Source organism: Propithecus coquereli, unplaced genomic scaffold, assembly GCF_000956105.1.
Source record: "Propithecus coquereli isolate 6110/MARCELLA unplaced genomic scaffold, Pcoq_1.0 Scaffold80, whole genome shotgun sequence".
Taxonomy (NCBI): domain Eukaryota; kingdom Metazoa; phylum Chordata; class Mammalia; order Primates; family Indriidae; genus Propithecus; species Propithecus coquereli.
The window spans coordinates 4,565,322-4,578,409 of NW_012154174.1; the positions used below are offsets into that span (position 1 = coordinate 4,565,322).

The window sequence follows — 13,088 nt, forward strand, 5'->3', positions numbered from 1 at the left end:
TCCGTTCAAGTTTATCATGAAATTGCAGCAGTTCGGCCATTTCTGTCTCCACTTCCAGTTCTCTTGCTATTTCCACCACATCTGTAATTACTTCCTCCACTGAAATCTTGAACCTTCGAAGTCATCCATGAAGGTTGGAATCCACTTCTTCTGAACTTCTGTTAATGTTGACATTTTGACCTACCAGGAATCATGAATGTTCTTAATGGTATCTAGAATGGTGCATCCTTTCCAGAAGGTTTTCGGTTTACTTTGCCCAGATCTATCAGAGGAATCACTAAACCTGACCGCTATAGCCTTATGATGTCTTTTTCATTAAATAATGAAACTTGAAAGTTGAAATTACTTCTTGATCTGTGGGCTGCAAAAAGGATGTGGTGTCAGCAGACATGAAAACACCATTCATCTACTTGTACATCTCCATTGGAGCTCTTGGATGACTAGGTGCGTTGTCTATGAGCAGTAATATCTCGAAAGGAATTCTTTTTTTCTTGAGTAGTAGATCTCAACAGTGGGCTAAAATATTCAGTCAACCAGATGTGTTGTCTCCAGGCTTTGTTGCTCCATTGACAGAGCACAGGCAGAGTAGATTTACCATAATTCTTAAGTACCCTAGGATTTTCAGAATGGTAAGTGAGCACTGGCTTCAACATAAGGTCACCAGCTACATTAACCCCTAACAAGAAAGTCAGCCTGTCCTTTGAATCTTTAAAGCCAGGCATTGACTTCTCCTCTCTAGCTATGAAAGTCCTAGATGACATCTTCTTCCAATAGAAGGCTGTTTCATCTACATTGAAAATCTGTTGTCTAGTATAGCCACCTTCATCCATTATCTTAGCTAGATCTTCTAGATAATGTGCTACAGCTTCTATATTAGCACTAGCTGCTTCACCTTGCACTTTTATGTTATAGAGACAGCTTCTTTCCTTAAACCTCATGAACCAACCTTTCAAACTTTTCTTCTGCAACTTCATCACCTCTTTCAGCTTTCACAGAATTGAAAAGAGTTAGAGGAGCCTTGCTCTGGATTTGGTTTAAAAGAATGTTGGCTCTGGAGCCAGCTCACTTAACCACTGTGGCATATTGTCACTAGGAAATAGGTGGTTTGTTGCCCCCAATGGTATCAACTCCCAAACACTCCATTTGAAGATGGACTCTCTTAGTTTGACTGACCAAATTAACTGGCTAATGTTCAGGTTTCCTCTTTGCTTTAGGTGGGGTGGTCATTGGTATAGATCCTCAAATGCAGGTATAAGTTAAAGACCAGGGAGCAATCACCACTCTGGCAGAGCAGATCTAATTCTGTGTGTATGCTGGTGGTGGGGTAGGGGAGGGTGGTGCCAGGGAGGAGGGACACATTGGCCCCAAACCTCTGAAGAAGAAATTGTGTATTACTAGTGTGTTTCCATTTATTCCTAAAATAGTGGCAGGATGCTTTTTTTCCCCTCAAATGGACAGGGAAAACCTAAGATTCAAGAAAGGCAGCCAGGGCCATCAACTGAGGGATACATTGCTCCTGTTTTTCTTCAAAGTTAATGCTATTGTATTATTAATAATTTGCTGGAAATGCTATAACAAAGTACCACAGACCCAGTGTCTTAAACCACAGAAATTTATTTTGTCACGCTTTTGGAAATTAGAAATCTGAGATCAAAGTCTTGGCAGGGTTGGTTCCTTCTAAGGATGGTGAGGGAAGGATCTGTTCCAGGCCCCTCTCGTTGGCTTGTAGATGCCCATCTTTTCCCTGTGTCTTCACACGGTCTTCCCTCTATATAGGTCTATGTCCAAATTTCTTCTTCTTGTAAAGATTCTAATCATATTGGATTAGAGCCTACCCAATGACCTCATTTTAACTTAATTACCTCTTTAAAGATCATATCTCAAAATATGGTCACATTCTGAAGTACTGGAGGTTAGGACTTCAACATACAAATTTTGGGGGGACAAAATCCAGCCCATAACAGTAATACAGTAGATACACCTCAGCTCATAGAGTTTCTATTACCCTAAGTCAAAAATGACAAATGACCCTTGAATTAATTATGGTGCATTTTAAGGAAGTTGGGGATTACTCTGTGAGTAGAGGAAATATACAAGGTCATTAAGATGGGAAAGGCAATATCTAGTATTGGTCCTCAGTTCCAACCAAGTCATCTGTGAGGCCTGGTGGATCTCTTCATCATCTTGTAAAGTGAAGATGTCGGGATGCCTTCTTCGGGGAGGTTTCTGGTGATCCTCCTTTCCATGTGCAACAAACTGCCTGATTCCTCTGTACCTCCCTGGACCACCACAGTGTTGGTTGGTGTGCTCAGTGGCAAGTGCTTGGACTTTCTTCTAGTAACATAAACTCCAGAAACCTCAATTTAGAAGCAGAAGTCCCTGTGGACAACTGACTTTTCATTCTCCACCTGTGCCAGAGATCTGTCTGCAGCATGAGCCACCCTAAGGCACTTAAAATTACTATAGGAATTGACATGGTAAAGAAATTTATCCTGTCTGGCCCAAAGTAGTTTTAGACTCTCTTGTTGCTGGGGTGAATGACATTCCATACTTTCTCTCATACTGTGGAATCCAATGAATGTAAATCATGTTGGCCCTTAATGGAGCTGTAAGTCTCCATTGCTTCTTATCTCCCATCTTCACTGCAATAACCTTTCTTCACCTGCTCAGTGCCCTCCAATGTTTTGATGTTCAATGGTGGTCCAGTACTTCCAAAATCCTTCTGCTACTTCTCTTCCCAATGAGAGCACACTGCGGAAGATCTTTGAGGTACCAGATCTCAAAGATCTTCCATGCTCCCTTATCCTTTATAATTAAATCCCCTCTATATCCCTAGCTGTTCCGGGATGTCTCAAATGATAGGAAACCCACTGTCTTGGGAAACAAGTCATTTCATTTTTGAAATACCTCCACTTTGTATAGCATTCTTCCTTTGTTGGAAGTGTGATTTTTGTTCTGTCTAAATCTCATACATCATTCCTAGTCTGCTCTCAATGAGTCATACTCGATCAGTTGAATCTCTCTTCTCCTTGACTGTCATTGTATATCTGAGGACAGCAAGGATACCTGGCCTGAGTCTCCTATACCTTAGGTTAGGCAATACTGTAGTCAACATCTTCAACCATCGTTTTGGGTGCCATTCCCTGGCCCTTTTCATTTGGGCCTCAGTTCTCTGAGTGGGTCCTAATGGCTACCGGTGGATCAACACTTAAGGTATGCTGAGGTTCCTCCTCACTTTTCACGGCTCAGATCAAACGCTACTTTGCAAAGTCTTCGTCGATGCTATTCAAATACCAGGTAATGAACAGCTTTTTTCATGGTGTTCTCATGCTACCTTGTATTTTACTTTGCTATAACATTTGCCACAGTCTACCATAACTATCGATTTACATTTTTTCTCTCCTGCTATTTTGTGGCCCTCTTTTTGACTAGGCTCTTTGTCTTAGTCATTACTGTATCCTCTATTCTTGGTTCAGAATAGGGAATCCATGTTTGTTGGTTGCTTTACTGATTCAAGAAACTAAAGTTAGAATTCTGGGTACCATGCCTGGTCAGAAAAGGAAATAATCTTTGTTCAGAGAGATTTTTGATGTTGTTCTGATCAGACCCTTTAGGGTAAATCCTGGATGATTTATCTTTAAATTATCCAGGCCAGGCTGAGAGATTCCTGGGGAATAGAGGGCAGCATGGCATATCTCTGAGACTTCCTGGGTGCTTCCGGATGTTCCAGTGCAAATCATGGCTTGTAGCCCTAGTGTCAGATTATACCTGGTTTTTCCAAACCCCCCACTCCAGTTGATGAAGCTTGAAATTAGCTGCTTTTTTTCTTTTTATTGAGGGACTATTGATCATGAAGCTTGCTTATTTACTTTTCTAAGATGAAGTTTGCTGGCCACTTTTACCAAAGACTGATTCCATCCCAGAAAGAACCAAATGTATGTACTTAAACCAAAATGTACCTGCTCCTCCCCAAGACACATATTTCTAAGGGGAATTTTTTTGCCAACATTCTGTATCATTTGCTTGCTTGCTGATATGATGTGAATATAGTCCTGGGTATCTTTTAAATCCTGAATGGACTGGGGGCAGATCTCAGACCTTCCTGAGACAACGCTTTCTCTTCAACCAGTAAACAGGGCAAGAGAATTTGAACCTGGCTCTATATCTTCAGGGAAAGTTTATTAAGATCCCTCTTGCAACTGAAATATGTTCTTCAAGAGCTGGAAAGAGTTCATTCTGTTCATTTTCTCAAACCATTTCTCTATGGTGGCTTCTGTCTACCTACTTCTTCTAGATACTGGATGTCTATGGAAATACTAAAAATTCTTCGAGGACCAAAAAAACCTCAAAATTTGTTCTTCCTGATGTGTGACCAGTTCTTATCAGCAAATGCTGTTTTATTTTAACACTTTTGACTGAGTACAGTATTTGAAAGGTGGCCTGGTGGTTTACGACACCTCAAGACCTCCCAAAAACCCAGATACTGAGCTGTTACTCTGGGCTGAATTGTTCTTCTCCTTTTAAGATCAGATATGACAGTTCGTACAGTAATCTAGCATGTTTGTCAAAGATAACTTTGCAAGATTGCCTCATGTGGTATTTGTCACTTGGTGCCGCCTAAAAGCAAATTGTCAGGCATAAAGAAGTGCAATGAGAGTGTTTTTCTATCTTATGTGGGGGTGGGGAGTATATTGGGAGGGTCATGGTAGATATTCCAAAGCTTAATTCTAGGTCTGTGGGCCATGTAAGAGAGATTGCTGTCCCACCCTCTGTATTCTGGACATGTAAATGGGAAGTATCGGAGAAATTTCAGAGGGAGAAATACTAAAAACTAAATAAAGGTCACCCTTGATGATTGAAATAGATAATTTTAAAGGTAAAATCACTTTACAATAAGTTTCTGGAATTTGAACCTGTTTATAATTTCTGTCTTGGGTCGACAATATTATTTAGGAAAGATAGCTCCATGGCAAGTATAATCAAGTATGCCTGCGACAGTGTCCTAATTATATGATGTCAATTTTATAGAAGCCAACAATGACTTTCCCCCAAACTGAGGTGCTGAATCACTATCAGAGATAGAATCATAGACATTGACTATGACCCAAGATGCAGGAGCTTGTTTATTATGCTGTAGGATTGTTAGACCTGCCTGATGCTACTCCAATTCTTAAGGTTGTCAGTGAGGCTCTGCCAACCCGAGGCCTTTGTAGAAGCATCTTTCTTTTCCACTTATGAACAAGGCCAGAGAGGGTGAATGTAGCCCTGAGAATCTGAGACAAGTTTATTAAGATGCATCTGAGTTTGAGGCTCTCATCCAAGGAATGCTGCAGTTGGGAGGTGAGGGTGGGGGTGGAGGGGGACCATCATTGGACGGTTAGCACAAATACAGTTGTCAAGGCAAGGAGAGAGGGTGTTGTTTAGTATTGAAATCATGTATTCCAGATGTGGGCATTTGGTAGTCAATCTGCTCTGAAGTGACATGCTGCTGAATCTTTAAAGGGCTTCAGCCGGGGAGAGCAAAATCTGATTGGGCAAATTGCTAAAATATTTAAAGTGCAGCCTGTTAAAGCTTTTACTGCGAAGAGCATCACGTCAGAAGTTGTAGTCAGAAAGAGCGAGTAATTGGCTTTCCATCCTCATGCCAGTCAGTCAGCATGAGGCTCTGTTCCTATTCCTTCCTCTTCATTGCCGATGCTAATAGCAACCCTTTGGGGTGTGTGTGTGCGTGTGTGTGCTGTGGAGATCAAATAGCTGGTAAAATGAGAGGAAGGCCAGTGAGGGAGCTTAAAAAGGGAGGCTGAATCCACAAAATGGCATGAAGACCATTTAGGGAAAGAGGAGCAGGAGAAAGGCAGGATTATTTCCTGACAAAAGTCAGCTGCACTTCCCGATGGGCACAGGGGTTTGAGACAGTTGTCTTTCAAAGGATGGGTTCTGCAAGCAGAAGAGTGGCCTTCAGTGACAACTATTTCCTCTTCATCTTTCATCTCCTCTGAAATGTAACTCTGGGGGCGCTTTCCATTTATAATTTATCACATTTTCCACTTAGGTTTTCCTGTCCTTTCCTCCCCAGGCACGACCCCTTGTTAATTCCTGGCAATGATCAGATTGACAACATGGACTCCAACGTGAAGAAGTACGACTCCACTGGGATGTTTCATTGGTGCGCACCCAAGGAGATAGAGAAAGTCATCCTGGTGAGTGAGGGACTGTGGAACAGACGTCATCAGCTTCTGCCCCAAACTGCATTTGCTAGGACTGAGGTTTTCCTAACTGGATACTGGGACGATACAGTCCCTGGTCCTAATTATTTTTGATGGCTGAAATTCTGAACATAGATTGAAGCTGCTAGAACTCCGATCAGAACATGAACCATATTCAGGATTTTCGAGCTCTGAATATGTATCGGCTCATTACAACAGTGGGTGATGACGCGTCACGTGAAAGGCATCACGGGAGGCAGCGTGCCTGTAATTCCTGTGGATCTGGCTCCGAGGGCAGAGCCTGCCTGTGCTATTTAGCAGCTACGTGGACGTGGGCAAGTCGCTTGACTCTTTGCACTTCGGTTCTCTTGTCTGTAAAAAGATGAGACGAGGATGACCCTAACTCACAGGGTTGTAGTGAAGATTAAAACACAACGCATGCCTCAATGAAGTTACCTGTTCTTCTTCTTATCATTGTTATTATTAAATGCCATGAAGAAATCTGAATGCTACCTGGATTGTTGTTTGTTTATGACAATGTTTATATTCTTATAGATAATAGCCTTGCATATTTGTGATCCTTCTTAGCATGCATTGTACACAGGCAGATGCATTTGCTGAAGATGACAATGATGAACCACTGTCACCTTGGGGAGGCCGGGGCTCAGAGCCCTATTTCATGGATGGCTCATGAACATCTTCCAGGCAGCAGTGGCTTCTCCCAGTCTGTCCCAGGAATGTCAGCACAGATAACAATCCATCCTACTCTCTGCTCTTGTTCTATTAACAACTTTAGGTTTTAATGCCTACATCAGCTACCCTGCAGTTTATTGTCTCCCTAATCCATGAAAAATGGATTAATAATCAGGAAAGTCAGATGGTCTAATCCCCAGGTTGCTCTGGGCCTGCTCCTGTCTGCCAGCCAGGAAAATCCTATCGTTTCTGAAGTCAGGACCACCCTTCCTAAACAAGGACTGTTGCAGGTCCTCAGAATGGCTTTGAACTAATACACTCAATTTTTTCCTGTGTTTTATCTATGTGTATGTTTTCTCAACTTAATTATAAACAAGCATTAAGAGCTAATATAGCATCATGCTGGAGGCTGGCTCAGAGGTGTGGAAGTTGCAGGCAAAAGCACAGAGAATCAGAATTCTCAGCCAAAAGCTATTGTGCAACTGACCAGGAGTGCAAATGGTGCTACCTGCAAACCTGCCCTGTGTGTTTATATTCTGATGTTGTATCCATGGCAGTTTTGCTCTGGTGGTGTAAGCTTAGCCTGGTGTTACCACCTGTGATAGGTTATAGGCTGGATGCCCTAACTGGGACCCAGGGTTTTAATGACTTATCTAAATATTCCTAAGATGTTCGTGCTAACTGACATCCAATCAGCATCTCCTTCGAGCATGAAAAAGTTTAGGGAGGTGAGTTACTACTTCTCACATCTGAAAAGTAACATCATTTAACAAAACATTTATAAGACCCCTACTCTGCGCCATGCGCTGTTCTTAGGGCTTGAGGTACAACCTCTGGCAACAACTGCTCTCATAGAGCTTGTATTCTATTGTAGTAGGGGGCAAAGAGAAGATCACCAGGTAGACAAATGAGTACATAATAACGTTTCACATATTGATACAGAGATTTGGAAAAAATAAAGCAGGGTCATGGGCTGGAAAGAAACTGAGAGGTGCTGTCTAAACAATATGATCCAAGAAGCCCTCCCCAAAGTAGCACTGGGCTAGAGACGGGAATGAGAGAAATGGCCAGCTACACGAGGTTGATCTGGGCTTGTGTGTACTCAGTGTGCACAGGACACTAACTGCTTTGGGGATCAGAATATATGAGAGATGGTCCCAATTGTGAGGAAATCACCATATAATTAAAGAGAAGATATAAAATGTAAGCCTGAAACAACATATATAAAGCTAAGTGATAAGAAGCACAATACGTTATTCAAATCTAGGGGAGAAGGACCAGTATGTGTTTACATGGCCAAGCAAGTCCCATCGGATACAAACATGCTGTGCTTGGAAAGGGTTTAAGGCCATTAAAGCCCAGCTTGGGTTGAGCCTTAGAGGATGCACAGGAAACATAAGATACACAGAGAAACGCATGAATAGTTTTTCTGGTGGGCCTTAAACCTGGCAGAATCAAACTATCCAGGGCTGAGGCTCAGGAATTAGGATTTTTACAAGGTTCCCCAAGTGATGTTACTGTGGCCAGTCTGAGGTTCGGTGTTTGCTCCCCGGATCTAAGCTCCTGGGGTCGGCATCTATGCCTCAGCCACTCTGCTAACTGGTGCCTTCCCACCTCTCCATTCTAGAATTCCAGCTTCTACCCTGGACCCAGTTTATATTCCTCCAGGTCATTGAAGAGAGCTAGCCTCCCAGGTGATGCGGCCAATTAAAAATAATTAGGAGGCCCATCACAGCACGTTACAGACTGGTTGACTCTGCTGGTGGTACCCTGGCACTCACACTTCCATGCGGCCCAGATAACTAACTCCAGGTCTTCTCTACGAAGTGGTGATATGTGATGGGAGCTCCCCAGTGGGTCCTCCTTGGTCACAGTTTATAAAGCATTTCTTACAGCCTGTGTCTCAGGTTTCCCTGGACTGTCACAGAGGGAAACCAATAATGGTGACAGTCTCTGCTTTATTCTAACGATCAGGGAGTGAAAGCTAGCTTCCTCTTCTCCTTGGAGGTTACTGTAATAACCCTGACATTGTCGTGAATTGCAATATTGGCATTTAAACAATCAATGCACTGGTCAATTCTACGGATTAAATCAAGCAGAGTTTGCTATGTGCAGTGGATATTAATATGCCTCCCCCAAAGCATTGTAAGCCACATGGGGCCATTCCAGCATGCAGTGGGAGACAATGGACCAGGAGAGGCAGAGAAAGGCCCACAGCTGGCCTCCTTGTATTGTCACCCTCTTTCCTAGCATGGTGAGACAGAGGGCCAGCAGCGGCTGACCGTTTGTATTTCCTGGGAAGTTGGGGGTCCTCCTCTAAATGGGGTGATTGTCTCCTTTGTAGATAGAGGTCTGGAGTTGGAGGAAGACATTGGTCTGTTGCTCTTACTGATCTATCTCTAGCCCCTTTTAATGATTATTTGAGGGGTCTTTCTCTGAATAATTTATGCAAAGAGGGCCCCTCAAGGAATGCCCCTGAAACGCCCAAGGCAGCATTGGACAGGGGTCAGCAAACTTTTTCTGCAAAAGGTTTTATAATGAATAATGTATGTTTTGCAGGCCATACGATCTCTGTTACAACTAATCAGCTCTGCCTGTTGTAGCATAAAAGCAGCCATAGGCAATACCTAAATGTATGAGCTTGGCTGTGTTCCAGTAAAACTTTACAGGAATTTGAATTTCATGTAATTTTTACATATTATGTAATATTCTTCTTTTGATGTTTTTCAACCATTATGAAGCACAAAAGCCATTTTTAGCTCACTGGACATACAAAAACAGGTGGTGGAACAGATTTAGCCTGGGGGTCATGGTTTGCCACTCCTGGCTTTGGATGTCATGTTCCACCTGCTGATGCAATGAGATACTGACATCTCACTGATAAGTCTAGAACTCCACACTCAGATTTCTCGAGCTGAGACCAACACAGAGATCATCATCTCATCAAGAGAGCCAGAAAAGGCAGCACATTTTATCAAAAGTTTCATGGAAACTAAGACTTCCCTTTCCAAATAACATAAATTTTCCTTTTCCTTCTTATTCTCCCTCCCAGAAAATAATTATGAAAGTTCTGCTTACGTATATCTATGGCATATCTTTCTTAAACCTTTTGTTAAAAAAGATAGCAATATGTGCAGATATATGTTTAGGTATATTTACTACATAAATATGCATACACATACTGAAATTGTAGATAAATACAGCATGTATGTAACATCGACGAAATAAAAATAATAGCACATAATAGCACATAGTAAACACTGAGCAAATGTTTACTTGATTTGTTGCACAAATGATTTTTTTCACTCCTTACAACAGCCCTATGGGGTCTCCTCTCCAGCACTCACACACGTCTCTCTGTTGCAGACTCGAAGCGAAGCCGCCATGACTGTCCTGAGTGGCCACGTCGTGGTCTGCATCTTTGGTGATGTCAGCTCAGCCCTGATTGGCCTCCGGAACCTGGTGATGCCGCTCCGTGCCAGCAACTTTCATTACCACGAGCTCAAGCACATCGTGTTTGTGGGCTCTATTGAGTACCTCAAGCGGGAATGGGAGACGCTTCACAACTTCCCCAAAGTGTCCATATTGCCTGTAAGTCCAAGGTCACATTATTGATGCTTTTTCTTCTTCTTTTCATTCACAAAAGAAAGTCCCAGATGGATGTAATAGTGGTAGCTTTGATCATGCCTCTGCTGCTTCATCTGGGTATAGGCCTGAGGACTCAGCACTTCCCCTGTGCTCTGTCTAGGAAAATCCAAACCCTGGGAGACCTTATTAAAAGGAATTTGCAGCCAAGTTCAGTCCCTCATCAGGGATGAAGTTTAGCTTGTATCAAACGTATTAACCATATCAGGGTCTAAACGCTCTCTTGCTCCTGTCTACACAAAAGCTAGAGCATTTCGATATTGTGATGCTTATCATAAAAATTTACTTATAGAACTATTTATAGCATTTTACTTACTGATTAATGCTTGGAGAAAGCTTGATCTGTTCCGCCTCCTGTTTTAACTAAATAGACGTAAATAACAGACCTCTTTATTTCTGCTGTACAGAAGGCCAGCCCCTTCTATGGGTCAACCGCTGACCCCTATTCATTTAGAAGCCCAGCAATGTTTTCATTGGTGTGTGTGTGTGTGTGTGTGTGTGTGTATGATATTCTTGATTATAGAACACTAGGACCCCAATCTAAAAGGAGCAATTTGGGAATCTACAATTTAGTGTGAAGATACGGAATACATGACTTAGGAGTCGTGTTACTGACTACTTCCTAATCATAATCAACGTATTTTCCACAAACTTTCAAAAAATTGTAGAGCATTGTGCATTTCAAAATTGGATGCAGTTCTCCATGTCACAGGTTCATGCAAATATCACTTATCCTCCAAACGTTTTTCTTGTGAGTTCACATCCCTAAAACTGAGGAACATGGATTTCTCTACCTGTCATGTCTGTTTTTTTTCCCCCAAATATGGAGCTAAAATCCATTATTTCTATTACCAACTTCCTGAACCTCAGAAATGCAAAAAAAAAAAAAAAAAAGGCAAGTAATATAATTCATTAGAGAACACGTAAGAACCTATCTACAACTGCCACTCATTAGTAGCCACTGTTTGTCTTCACATCATGCCTGGTACAATGGGGACTCAATAAATATTTAAAGGAGCGAAAAAAAATATCAAATTGATCTCCTTTGGGTGCAGGACCAAAAATCTGCTGCCTTAGTAAACATATGTAGTTGAAAATAGTCACCTATAGATAAACAAATAGTTATACACACAGAAGAGCAGAAACATATATTTTGCTAATTTCAGAAATATGGTAGATTTGATTATATAGTTCCACAATTACCTTCTTACATATGCTCTTCCACATGGTCCTCTGACCTCTAAAAGTATCTTTGTAAAGAATTTATTATTTTGCTAAGGTACATGAATCTGTGTGTGTGCGTGTGTGTGTGTGAGATATTTGGTATTTGTGTAAGTGCATGTTGTATGTATATATGTGTGTGTTTCCTTCCGAGTGCCCTCGTACACATTCACTCATCTGCCTTCATATGTATAAATGAGCTCTCACATTTTCAGCTCTCATATTTTCAAACCCTCCAAAATTTAGCATGCTCAAGCACAACAGATGTGCACAACATGGGCCTTCACCTGTGTCTTCACGCAGGCCGTTGTTTGAACAGTACCCTACATAAAGGGCCAGCCCAGAGAAACACAAGAGGTGTCTATGTATGTCATTTGTATTTCTCGTGGTTTGAAATCATATGTATGCAACTGCACAGGGATTGTCTTATATCACAATTACTGCTGGCTTCTCTACAAGGTGAAAATTAAAAGAATATGGATGCAGGCAATTGAAGCTTATGCACTGACAAAATGATTCAGGAAGTTGGTCAGACTTATTTTGTACCAAGAGATCACAGGAGAAGGGAGAGTTCTTCTTCTACTCTCAAAAGATACTGCTCCAGAGCTTGGAACTAGTAACTTCCCAGAACACACAGCACTAAATGTCCCTTCTCCCACAGTTCTACTTTGCAGCAATATTTTGGGGGCTGAGAATAGAATCATGACTGGCACCGAGTCATAAAACAGGGTTGATGGGCTCCATTGTAGCAGCCAAGTCTCATCTTCTCAAAGCCACTTCTCCAGAAAGGGGGATGAGAGGAAGCCATCCAGAGAGAAATATATGGCTGTTGGCAAACCCTCACGCTACAGTCAGTGGGTTGAAGGCAACTGGGATCTCCACGCAGGATAAGCAAAAGCTAGATTCAGGATGGAGGACCAGTGAAGCTGGTGCCTGTATGGGAACCCCAAAATGATGCTCCTGGCCACCTAGAAGCTATGACACGGGATGGCCTGATTAGTTTTTCTGGGGCTCCTCCTGAGGACACAGAGAATGTGGAGGTCATGCCCTGTCTTTCAGCACCAACCCTTCTATTTTACCTATGGTTGCATTCCCGGATTCTCTGTCATTACCTCCGGGATCTGGGCTTTTTCCACTGTCTTTTGTTGCTACTTTATTATGTTTAAAAACATCTGTTTACTGGCTCATCTATTTTTAATTGCCCTAGTAATATACAGATAAGTTCTTGTTATAAAATATTCAAACAATACAGAAGTATATAAAGTCAAAAGCAAACTTTCCCCTTCACCTTCTCAATCCTATTCGCCGCCCCAGAGGTAATTA

General features: G+C 42.0%; 1 protein-coding gene across 23 annotated transcripts in view; it reads left to right on the forward strand.

The window, feature by feature from the left end:
• Positions 1–13,088, forward strand: part of KCNMA1 (potassium channel, calcium activated large conductance subfamily M alpha, member 1) — a 740,417-nt gene that overhangs the window by 658,870 nt on the left and 68,459 nt on the right. For all 23 annotated transcript variants that reach the window (XM_012663330.1, XM_012663323.1, XM_012663335.1 and 20 more), the window contains 2 exons: positions 6,077–6,200; positions 10,266–10,490. In XM_012663330.1, the coding sequence (XP_012518784.1) occupies positions 6,077–6,200; positions 10,266–10,490 (349 nt within the window). The remainder of the gene's footprint in view (positions 1–6,076; positions 6,201–10,265; positions 10,491–13,088) is intronic.